This window comes from Salminus brasiliensis, chromosome 16 (genome assembly GCF_030463535.1).
Source record: "Salminus brasiliensis chromosome 16, fSalBra1.hap2, whole genome shotgun sequence".
NCBI lineage: Eukaryota > Metazoa > Chordata > Actinopteri > Characiformes > Bryconidae > Salminus > Salminus brasiliensis.
Genome location: NC_132893.1, coordinates 28,621,989 through 28,634,917, shown reverse-complemented (window position 1 = coordinate 28,634,917; position 12,929 = coordinate 28,621,989). Strand labels below are relative to the sequence as shown.

The 12,929-nt window shown below is 42.3% G+C and overlaps 1 protein-coding gene across 1 annotated transcript in view; it reads right to left on the bottom strand.

Annotated features, from left to right (window-relative positions):
• LOC140537287 (ephrin type-A receptor 5) overlaps nucleotides 1–12,929 on the bottom strand; it is a 95,154-nt gene that overhangs the window by 65,842 nt on the left and 16,383 nt on the right. The window contains exon 3 of the mRNA XM_072659639.1: nucleotides 10,721–11,384. Within this exon, the coding sequence (XP_072515740.1) occupies nucleotides 10,721–11,384 (664 nt within the window). The remainder of the gene's footprint in view (nucleotides 1–10,720; nucleotides 11,385–12,929) is intronic.

The window sequence follows — 12,929 nt, the reverse complement described above, 5'->3', positions numbered from 1 at the left end:
TAGCCTTCATCTTCATAAACTGTAAAAAGTACATTAAGACACAAATATCATGAGGCTAGCTCTCTTATTTACTTCCCTGCAGATTTTTATATGCTGATTATTGATATGATTGGTAATGATACTATGTCTCCGTGAAGGAGATTAAATATACAAACATGAAGAAAAAAAAAACTGATACTTTTATGTTACATTTATGGGACAGAAAGAGTCTTCAGGGTAAAGCTGGCGAAATATCTGTTCAATTACTGTCAAAATTCACAAATGACGTTGCTATGGAAACACAAGAAGATGGCCAAAGGCATGTTCAACTTGAAACTACATGAACTACATTTAACTGCATGCAGAACACAGCAAACCGTGTTAACTTTCTTCATTTTATTTGCTTTTTAATTTTAAGATTATTTAATATATTATATTAATTATAAGATGTATCAGCCATGTTTACTCTTACTTAAACTGCAGAAACTGTAGAAATGCACAAACTGGGTCTATAAAAATACCCTCAACCAACTCCGTTCTGATCAGACATCTGATTTACAGCATCTGTGGATAAACCTAGAGCTTGTTTCTCCATAAACAGAAAGGCTGAAGCCATCCCCTTGGGACAGAGAGCTGGCTACTCAGAAGAGAAGTGACCTATATTCCTGAAAGGGCAGATGAAAGCATGCTCGGCTGGAGCCAATTCACATCCTCATCAACAGACACTAGCGTGGTCATCATCCAAACCAGACAGGAACATAAAAATAGTAAAAATGGCATCTACAGACATAAGGTGATTTTATGGGCATGGTGCTACTGTATACTAAGGACCACATGAACACACAGTACATAAGATTTACACAATTATACAATTACTGATATAATTAATATTAGCTAATTACACAAGCTGACTCTAGGAACTGTACTATGTGAATTAGGGGTGGTAGGGATGCAGGATGAAATGTTGGCTGTAGTGGTAACAGTATGTGCATTCGCTCCAAACTGTCACACTATGGACATGCAGTCAGGTGGAGAAATGTGGTAGACTGATGAACATAATACAGAACCAGTGAGATCCACCTGCAGGCTTTAAGCTGGAAGCCATGCCAAGTTTAGATCAACCTGATTGGCGTCTGACTACGGCGAGTTCAAATGACAAACAGGAGGAAGAAGACCCACCTTCTTCTTCCTGCTTCTTCGATCACTGTTTTAAATCCAGGGTGCCAGCATTAGACTGTGGAGCAGTGGAACTGTGTTCTCTGGAGTGATGGATGGTTCTCTATCCAGTACTATCAGAATGAGTTGGGGAGTTAGGGATGAGTTAGGGATGGCCTCACTAAAGCTCTTGTCACTGAATGCAATCAGATCCTCACAGCAGTGCTCTAGTAAAAGGTCTGCCCTGAACAGTAGAGATAGTTACTCCAAGAAAAGCAGGACAAACTCTGTTTTATTACCTTTGATTTCGGAAGAAACAATGAATGGGCAGGTGTCCCAATACTTTTGTCAGCACATTTGGTGCACATTGAATTGACCCACACATCCCATTTCAGTGCATCCCTAGTGCATATTTGTACATAACGTCAATTTGGAACCCTGAAACGTCCCAGGGCTCTTCACTGTCATATAGTAGTTGACAGACACCAATTTTCCCTACATGAAGGAGACACAGGTTTTATTAATCAAACAAGGCCGGGGGAAGAGCCGAATTTAAAAGCTACATATCCCACTTCATGCTGGAATGATGGTTGTATTCCTCTGCGAATCCACACAATTTAAACTGTCACCTTCATCATCATCATGGCCCTCATCATGGAGATTTCCCCTCCTCCCGTAATTAAACTGTCCTTGTTGGAGTGACAAGCCAGGATGTATTCAGGATACCTCCCACAGGAGCTGGCGGCTTCTTTCTCCACCCTCTCAGGTGAGTTGTGGCGTCGTGTTTACAGTCATTTTATAATTACGTGCAACAATCTTCCTGAACAAGGAGTGGCAGCGTGAGCACACCTTCTGTTTGTTCGTCTCATTACGTTGAGGAGTGTAGCGCTCTCCTGCTGAACGGAGGCCCTGTCCCCCCAGACAAAAGCGCTAAATGCATTCTCAATGCATTGCTGCCTTGTCTGCGGGCGACCTGGGCAACCGCACAACAACAAAAAAAAAAGAAAAGAAAAAGGCTTCCAGTGCAGTGCAGCAGGGCCAACAGTGCGCTCCCTCAGGACAGCTCAATGGAAATTAATTCACACAGAAATATCACACTGTGCTCCAGCGAGAAAAAAAAAGCTCTTATCGCAAAGCGCCGACTCAGGAGCCAGACAAAAGGAGCAATCTGTGGAGAGGAAAAGAGGAGGAAGAGAAGGAGGAGGAGAGGAACGGTCCGTACGGAGGACTTTCCTCCTCTTTTCCTCTCCACAGATCGCTGGCTGCCCTGCTTCATCCATCGCTGGAGTGTGCATCCCTCTCTCCTTGCTTCTTCTCTGCTGCCCTTCTCTTTCTATCCCTCAGTCCCAGCCATCATTATAGCCTAAAGCTTCCAGTGGGGGAGAGTCTGATCACCAGTGTGACTCGCAGGAGAAAGAGAAATACCTGATGTAGCACTGGAAGATAAATGATTAAGTGGTGGCAGAATAAAGAATGAGAGCCTAGGGGGAGCAGGGAGTGGGAGAAAGAGTGTACAGTAAAGAGTAAAAGAGTGAGACAGAGAAAGACAAAGAGAGAAAGAGAGACCCCTGCAATACACAGAAATACACAGTACTGTACAAATGCTGGATAAATGGACAGGAAAGCTGTTACTATCAGTATTATTTCTGTAAGAGAGAGAGTGTGTGTGGGCGGACAGAAAAATGGAGATTAATAGAGAATTTGTGTAAGAGTGTAAATCATATTTACATACCCTAAACTGAACTGCAACAAGAGAAGAGACTGAGAGAGAGAGAGAGAGAGAGAGAGAGAGAGAGAGAGAGAGAGAGAGAGAGAGAGAGTGAAAGAGACTGAGGGAGAGAGATTAAGGCAGAAAAGAAAAAAAGAAAAGAAAGAGAGAATGAAACAGAGACCAAGAGACTGAGACAATGAGATAAAGAGAGAGTAAGACAGAAAGAAAGACAGTGAGATAGAGAGAGAGAAATACACATACTGAAATACACAATTGGATAAATGAGACATAAAAATGACAATGAGATAAAGATTGAGAGGATGTGAGACTGAGATAATGAGATAAAAAAGAGAGGACGAAAAAGACAAACAATAAGATAAAGAGAAAAAGAGATAAAAAGAGAATGAGACAGAGACAATGAAAAAAGAGAGAGAATGAGACAGAGACAATGAGAAAAGAGAGATAGAGAAGACAGAAAAGGAGATGATAAAAAGAGAAAGACAATTACATAAAGAGAGAGAACGAGATAGAGACATAGACAAAGACAAGATAAAGAGAGAGACAATGAGACAAAGACAATGAGATGAGAGAGACAATGAGACAGAGACAATGAGATGAGAGACTGAGACAATGAGATAAAGAGAGAGACAATGAGACAGAGACAATGAGATGAGAGACTGAGACAATGAGATAAAAAGATAGCGAATGAGACAGAGACAATGACAAAGAGAGAACACAGAAAAAGATGATAAAAAGAGAAAGAGACAATTACATGGAAAGCGAGAATGAGACAGAGACATAGACAATGAGATGAAGAGGAAACAGAAAAAGGGGCAATGAATAAAAGACAGAGAGAGGAGGCAAAGACAATGAGATGAAGAGCGGGAGAGAGGGAATGTGAAAGAGACAATAACATAAAGACAGATATGCCACACTGAACTGCAAAAAGAGAGACAGACAGAGAGACAGAGAGGGAGACAGAGAAAGAGGTGAGGAGAGAGAGAACCAGATATGAGATGTGAGATGAAAAGAGAAAGAGAGAGAGAATGAGAGAGAGAGATAGTAAACCGATAGTAGAAAGAGACAGATGTAGAGAGACGAAAGAGAATGAAAGAAATAAAGACTGAGAGAACAAGGCAAACTGAGTGTGAGAGAATAAGAGAGAGAGAGAGAGAGAGAGAGAGAGAGATGAATGACTGTGTGTAACAGACTGGAGTCAATTGCTTTGGTTTCGTCATGTTACGGCGCAGTGAGCAGATCCAGCTCTGATCATCTACTAGTGTCTCGAGGAAAAGCCTGAATTAAGGGCACTGCTGAATTACTGCGGCCGATCAAACCGCAGGCAGGAAAAGAGAGAGAGTGAGTGAGAGAGAGAGAGAGAGAGAGAGAGAGAGAGAGAGAGCAGCGGGACTGACAGAAACTCTGCAGTGTGAACTACTAGATTTGTCTGCTGCTACCACTGGATTTGCTCCTCAAATGACGCTCCAGTTCCTGACCTGCGAGAAGAACACATTCGAGGCCTCTGTCGTGTCTAAGGGAAGATGAGAAGAGAGGGAACAAGCTCGGCAGCTGCGGAAAAAAGTGAAGGAAAAAAAAAACTCTAAACCTCGCTTTCATCCTCCTGCGCTGTGACTAGCCCACATAGGGGGAAATGTTTCAAATAAATAAATAAATGTAAAAATCTCTGAACGTCAAAAACTGAGGAGGAGAAGTCTGGAGGTTGCCATAGAAACGGAAACGAGGATGTACTGTATTTACCCGCTTCAGACACGTTCCAACACGGGGGGAAACAAAGTTAAGTTTGTGGCATTTGTGAAGCGCCTGTATGAAACACGAGGAGTGACGGCAACTCGCGAGGGAATCGCTCCACAAATAAAGAGCACGGCAGGGGAAGGAGTTTAGAAAGAGGTTGATGCAAACATCTGAGACACGACGTCTCAATCAGTGGTGACAAGTCCCCGGTACAGGAAAGGTAGCGCTCGGCTTGTTGTTCAGTCGGCGGAGAGGTCAACGAGGATGTCTGCATGCCGGAAAAACTGAGTAGAGGCTTTTGCATATTGCAGCTGCTTCTGAAAATAGAACGGCAACCCTCCAAAAGTCGGTGACGATGTTTTCAAAACAGAGACGGATGCAGACATGGCTGCTGAACTGTCTGGGGGGCGAGCCAGGAACAGAGCAAGGCCTTCTAAAAATAATGACTCCCACCCACCCGAAACTCGGGAGACGTTCCTACTAGACGTGCCTAGAACATCCCTGTTTGGAGGCACCTTATGCTGCGATGCAGTGCTCTCCTGAAGGGTGTTCATACACTATATGGACAAAAGTATCGGGACACCTGCTCATTCATTGCTTCTTCCGAAATCAAGGGTCTTGAAAGATTCTGTTGGAGTAACTGACTCTGAACATGAAAGGCTTTCTACTAGTGAGGAACTGATTGCATTCAGCAACAAGAGCATTAGCAAGGTCATGGATGGAGAACCATCATTCCAGAGAACACGGTTCCACTGCTGCACAGCTTAATTTATTCCCTTCTAGCCCACGCCTGGCATTAGACATAGTGTCGATAGGCTCATGCTTATCTGCTCCAGAGAGTCCTATTCTATTGGCTGTTCTTCTCTACAGGGACTAGACAAGCTGTGTGTGAGGGAATGTGCACATCTGTATCAGCAATTGGTGCAACTTAAAGTAGCTGAATGCATTTATTAGAAGGGGTGTCTACAAACTTTTGGACATATAGCGCACTAGATGGTTAACTAGTAAATGACTAGCTGGCGATATGGTATATAACACAATACAGGGATTACGAGTCAAGATACTGTGATTTATTGAGATACTTATATTGCTTATGATTATTTATATATTTTTTAATCAAATTTAAGAAAATTGTCTGTCTGAGAGAAATTATAATATAATAATGATGGGTTAATTATATTATTCCAGGATGAATTATATTATTAGTCAGCTAAGTTTTAGAGCAATAATCAAAAATGTTAAATTTAAATCTACTGCACATCCCAAAAGGATTCACAGACAATTTCTCCATTTTCCCAGATTACAAAGATTACAAACTGTCTCAGAAACTTGTGTATTGTCTACAAGCCTGAGTTTCCTGCTTGTAAATACCACTTCACTGGCGGTTCAAGTTTAATTTACAAGTGGTTTAATTATTTCTCACTTTCTGACACCACAGTACAAGCCGTAACGACAACGCCAGTGATGCTTATTGTTGGCCACAGTGCTGGATGTAGCATAAAACAAAGTAGGCTGCGGTGAGGTCTGGTCTATTGTGCTGTCCAGAGTCGATGATTCATCACAGGACTCATCACGCCCTCCGCCAGCTGTTAGCTGATAGCCCCATCACCCCCCCAACTCCATCCTCAGCACTGCCTCCAACTGCTGACCCATAACGGACCACTAATCTCAGAATCAGAGCTACAGAGTCAAATAAAAGAAGCAGAAATACACAGAAATACTGTGTTTGGTAAAACACAGCAACATAAATAAAGACTAGTTTACTACTGTAAAGGAATAGTTTTTTAGGGATAGTGTGGTTTATGGTTTTTGGGGGTGGTGTGGTTTATGGTTTTTGGGGATGGTGTGGTTTATGGTTTTTGGGGATGGTGTGGTTTATGGTTTTTGGGGATGGTGTGGTTTGTGGTTTTTAGGGATGTGTGGTTTATGGTTTTTGGGGATGGTGTGGTTTATGGTTTTTGGGGATGGTGTGGTTTATGGTTTTTGGGGATGGTGTGGTTTATGGTTTTTAGGGATAGTGTGGTTTATGGTTTTTGGGGATGGTGTGGTTTATGGTTTTTGGGGATGGTGTGGTTTATGGTTTTTGGGGATGGTGTGGTTTATGGTTTTTAGGGATAGCGTGGTTTATGGTTTTTGGGGGTGGTGGGGTTTATGGTTTTTGGGGATGGTGTGGTTTATGGATTTTGGGGATGTGTGGTTTATGGTTTTTAGGGATGTGTGGTTTATGGTTTTTTGTGGGATGGTGTGGTTTATGGTTTTTGGGGATGGTGTGGTTTATGGTTTTTAGGGATGGTGTGGTTTATGGTTTTTGGAGATGTGTGGTTTATGGTTTTTGGGGATGGTGTGGTTTATGGTTTTTAGGGATGGTGTGGTTTATGGTTTTTAGGGATGTGTGGTTTATGGTTTTTGGAGATGTGTGGTTTATGGTTTTTGGGGATGGTGTGGTTTATGGTTTTTAGGGATGTGTGGTTTATGGTTTTTGGAGATGTGTGGTTTATGGTTTTTGGGGATGGTGTGGTTTATGGTTTTTAGGGATGGTGTGGTTTATGGTTTTTAGGGATGTGTGGTTTATGGTTTTTGGAGATGTGTGGTTTATGGTTTTTAGGGATGGTGTGGTTTATGGTTTTTGGAGATGTGTGGTTTATGGGTTTTGGGGGTGGTGTGGTTTATGGTTTTTGGGGATGGTGTGGTTTATGGTTTTTAGGGATGGTGTGGTTTATGGTTTTTAGGGATGTGTGGTTTATGGTTTTTGGAGATGTGTGGTTTATGGGTTTTGGGGATGGTGTGGTTTATGTTTTTTGGGGATGTGTGGTTTATGGTTTTTGGGGATGGTGTGGTTTATGGTTTTTGGGGATGGTGTGGTTTATGGTTTTTAGGGATAGCGTGGTTTATGGTTTTTGGGGGTGGTGGGGTTTATGGTTTTTGGGGATGGTGTGGTTTATGGTTTTTGGGGATGTGTGGTTTATGGTTTTTGGGGATGGTGTAGTTTATGTTTTTTGGGGATGTGTGGTTTATGGTTTTTGGGGATGGTGTGGTTTATGGTTTTTGGGGATGGTGTGGTTTATGGTTTTTAGGGATAGCGTGGTTTATGGTTTTTGGGGGTGGTGGGGTTTATGGTTTTTGGGGATGGTGTGGTTTATGGATTTTGGGGATGTGTGGTTTATGGTTTTTAGGGATGTGTGGTTTATGGTTTTTTGTGGGATGGTGTGGTTTATGGTTTTTGGGGATGGTGTGGTTTATGGTTTTTAGGGATGGTGTGGTTTATGGTTTTTAGGGATGTGTGGTTTATGGTTTTTGGAGATGTGTGGTTTATGGTTTTTAGGGATGGTGTGGTTTATGGTTTTTGGAGATGTGTGGTTTATGGTTTTTGGGGATGGTGTGGTTTATGGTTTTTAGGGATGGTGTGGTTTATGGTTTTTAGGGATGTGTGGTTTATGGTTTTTGGAGATGTGTGGTTTATGGGTTTTGGGGATGGTGTGGTTTATGTTTTTTGGGGATGTGTGGTTTATGGTTTTTGGGGATGGTGTGGTTTATGGTTTTTGGGGATGGTGTGGTTTATGGTTTTTAGGGATAGCGTGGTTTATGGTTTTTGGGGGTGGTGGGGTTTATGGTTTTTGGGGATGGTGTGGTTTATGGTTTTTGGGGATGTGTGGTTTATGGTTTTTAGGGATGTGTGGTTTATGTTTTTTTGTGGGATGGTGTGGTTTATGTTTTTTGGGGATGTGTGGTTTATGGTTTTTGGGGATGGTGTGGTTTATGGTTTTTGGGGATGGTGTGGTTTATGGTTTTTAGGGATAGCGTGGTTTATGGTTTTTGGGGGTGGTGGGGTTTATGGTTTTTGGGGATGGTGTGGTTTATGGTTTTTGGGGATGTGTGGTTTATGGTTTTTAGGGATGTGTGGTTTATGTTTTTTTGTGGGATGGTGTGGTTTATGGTGTTTGGGGATGGTGTGGTTTATGGTTTTTAGGGATGGTGTGGTTTATGGTTTTTGGAGATGTGTGGTTTATGGTTTTTGGGGATGGTGTGGTTTATGGTTTTTGGGGATGGTGTGGTTTATGGTTTTTTGTGGGATGGTGTGGTTTATGGTTTTTGGGGATGGTGTGGTTTATGGTTTTTAGGGATGGTGTGGTTTATGGTTTTTGGAGATGTGTGGTTTATGGTTTTTGGGGATGGTGTGGTTTATGGTTTTTAGGGATGGTGTGGTTTATGGTTTTTGGGGATGGTGTGGTTTATGGTTTTTGGGGATGGTGTGGTTTATGGTTTTTAGGGATGGTGTGGTTTATGGTTTTTGGGGATGGTGTGGTTTATGGGTTTTGGGGATGGTGTGGTTTATGGTTTTTGGGGATGGTGTGGTTTATGGTTTTTGGAGATGGTGTGGTTTATGGGTTTTGGGGATGGTGTGGTTTATGGGTTTTTGTGAGATGGTGTGGTTTATGTTTTTTTGTGGGATGGTGTGGTTTATGGTTTTTGGGGATGTGTGGTTTATGGTTTTTTGTGGGATGGTGTGGTTTATGGTTTTTGGGGATGGTGTGGTTTATGGTTTTTAGGGAGGTGTGATTTATAGTTTTTAGGGATGGTGTGGTTTATGGTTTTTGGGGATGGTGTGGTTTATGGTTTTTTGTGGGATGGTGTGGTTTATGGTTTTTGGGGATGTGTGGTTTATGTTTTTTTGTGGGATGGTGTGGTTTATGGGTTTTGGGGATGGTGTGGTTTATGGTTTTTAGGGAGGTGTGATTTATGGTTTTGGGGGATGGTGTGGTTTATGGTTTTTTGTGGGATGGTGTGGTTTATGTTTTTTTGTGGGATGGTGTGGTTTATGGTTTTTTGTGGGATGGTGTGGTTTATGTTTTTTTGTGGGATGGTGTGGTTTATGGTTTTTAGAGATGGAGTGGTTTATGGTTTTTGGGGGTGGTGGGGTTTATGGTTTTTGGGGGTGGTGTGGTTTATGTTTTTTTGTGGGATGGTGTGGTTTATGGTTTTTAGAGATGGAGTGGTTTATGGTTTTTGGGGGTGGTGGGGTTTATGGTTTTTGGGGGTGGTGTGGTTTATGTTTTTTAGGGATGGTGTGGTTTATGGTTTTTGGGGGTGGTGTGGTTTATGGTTTTTAGGAATGTGTGGTTTATGGTTTTTGGGGGTGGTGTGGTTTATGGTTTTTAGGGATGGTGTGGTTTATGGTTTTTAGGGATGGTGTGGTTTATGGTTTTTGGGGGTGGTGTGGTTTATGGTTTTTGGGGGTGGTGTGGTTTATGGTTTTTAGGGATGGTGTGGTTTATGGTTTTTGGGGGTGGTGTGGTTTATGGTTTTTGGGGATGGTGTGGTTTATGGTTTTTAGGGATGTGTGGTTTATGGTTTTTGGGGGTGGTGTGGTTTATGGTTTTAGGGATGGTGTGGTTTATGGTTTTTAGGGATGGTATGGTTTATGGTTTTTGGGGGTGGTGTGGTTTATGGTTTTTGGGGGTGGTGTGGTTTATGGTTTTTAGGGATGGTGTGGTTTATGGTTTTTGGGGGTGGTGTGGATTCCAAGAGGAAAAAGCGCGAAAAACATCAGCCTTCACTCAAATGATTAAACACAAACGATGTTATGAACATGTTACAAGAACGAAGTCTTCTTCCGCACTAAAATATCTGCAGCTTATTAATTTTTATGCATTTGGAATTGAATGTACAAAATAAATGCTGTATAAGTAAATGTTCTTTTAATGTTAATCCAGATAGCAGTAGTCCCAAATGTTTAAGCATTGGCATCAATGTTGGCATGAGCAGATATGCACAATATCCCATATCAGCGCTGGCCAGCAATTTCTATATGGGAGCATAGTTAACTGGATAACTGCCCATTCTGGGTTTGCATTTCCAGCTTTTAAAGTTCTTTCTGATGACCTATATAAATCTTTTTGTTTTAATGACCTATATAAATGTAATATCATAGAGCTATGGCTAAGCCAATATCTTGTTCTTAATGTGGGTTTAATGTCACCACAATGCCAGGCCAACGCAAAGGGCCTGGGCAGATACTCATCGGAGTCCATGACATTCACAGGCTCGGTTCAAGGAGATGTGTCAAACACGCAGCGCCCGTTTGCCAGCACTCGCATTTGCATAATAATGAAGATGTTCACCAACCTTGACAGGAGCCATTAACTTCCTCATGGCCTGCCTGGCACATGCACCTCCCGATGGGCACCAGCCATTCCCCCTCTGCACTGCAGTGCATTCTGGGAAGCTCGTCGGCCACCGAGTTGTTGACGCAGGTCCCCGACACCTCCAGGAGCTGCGAGGAATCCGACCCAGTTATAGTATCCGGAAAGAGGGCCAGGTTCTTCACCACAAAGGGACACTTTTTGTAGAAGACGCGGACGGACACAAGGGCGATGCAGGCGCCCAAGTCCTGGAAGGCCAGGAAGAAGCCTTTCTTGGTGAGAGGCCCTACGTCCCTGACCTCGGTGTTCAGCTTCATAACCCTGTCTCCCAGGTCCAGCTCTGTAAAGCTTTCGTCAGCTGCGATGGTGTCAATTTTGGTGTACTGGCTCTCATGTACGTTCCTGCCGTCCTCGTCGTTGGACTCATAGTAGTAGACATTAAAAGTCTCTTTGCAGGTGCCCAGACCACCTGGTAGGCTGTTGCAGTCCCTAAGGGTGAACTTGAGCTCCACAAACACTCTCTGGGCACCTTCATTTAGGATCCAGTTCGTCTGTAGCCAGTTGTTCTGGTTGTGCTCCATCACCCTGCACACCTGATAGGTGTGAATGGGGGCGTAGTTTTCGTCCACCTCTCCGATTTCTTCCCACTGATAAACAAAAATAGAGATTAGTCAAAAAAGATAGAAAGTAAAGATTTCTTCAGCAGAAGAAATGAACTAAAGGCTTTTTTAGGATCTTGCATCAATCAGTAGTGGAGCAGTTTTGCAGCATATGGAAGAATACATATATAATTTATTATTCAAACATTTGCAGGTTTTTGTGTTAAATGAGTAAAAGAGGCCACTTCAGAAGCACTAATGAGCTAACACTATTAACCAGGGCCTGCTTTCCCAAAAGCATCTTAGCTTTAACTGGCAATAAGATTGTTCAGTGTGATGTTCGCTTTACCACTTAAGAATCATGCTTGTGCTAAGACTCTTTTGGGGAACCCAGCCCTATACAGTGTTAGATGCAGATGCAGACCTGTCCTTAGCTCAAAGCAGTTTCTTCTCATTTGATAATGTACAAACATGTTAGTTTGTCAAAGAAATGCATGTTTACTGTTTTTGAACCAAGCTAGCCTCAGCACGAGTAGTTAACATCTAGCTAACATTAGCACATTCACACAGCTAGGGTAGACATTATTAGCTAGAGTACTTAACATGTAGATACTATATTATTAAAGATCAATGACCCACATAATTTAAGCAATTGTGCACATCATGAAATGTTACATTAATGATGGTTTGTGTAACAAGAGCTGTAAAGTAATCTGAAAAACTGAAAATCACTACAAGTCTTCCTGTTTTATTCTCTGCCTCTTTGCCAGAACGTCCAAGACAATATATCAGACAGCTGAGAAAAATGAAAGAAAAAACAGTACCTATAATCTACACAGTCAGGAGGACTATAAAACAGCAGTTAACAAAGCAGGACCTCAAAATGCACCCCAAGGGCCAAGCAGGCCTCAGTTTTCAATGGCCACTGTGAACCTCTGAGGCATCACATTACTGCTGGGCTGAGACCAACCTGACACTCACTGGAACAGACAGAATTTGTGGGCTACGCTTTTAAAAAAAAGTTAGCAGTTTCTTCTTAAAAAGTGCCTGAATGTTCAAAGCAGCATAATATATCATTAAAAGCTTCAAAATCATTGTGATGCTTCACTGATGTGTAATGAGCAGACTCTATATCATTGCTGCTCCAGGCCTGGTACGCTGCTAGAAGCGGCGAGGACTAAGCTTAATGCAGAAAACTGCATAACACTGCACAAGCCGATTCATACGTGTGTAAAAGTCTGAATAAGCATGTCCTTCCTAAGGGGTGGCTCAAGAAGAGGCCTTTGTTTACATGCTAATATATTTGGCTACAGTTGCACCCCCTAGGTCATGAATGCCACTTATTACAAGCTAGCTTCAGCAAGAGTAGTGAACGTCCAGCTAACATCAGCTACAGTAGAAAATGTCTAATATAAGTATAGTTAACACCTAGCATCTAACATCAGCTGGAGTAGTCAATGTCTAACATCAGTGAACGTAGTTAACATCCAGATAACATCGTCTAGAGTAGTAAATGTCTAACTGACATCAGTAAACGTAGTAAACATCCAGCTAATATCGGCTACAGCAATAAATGTCTAACTAACATCAGTA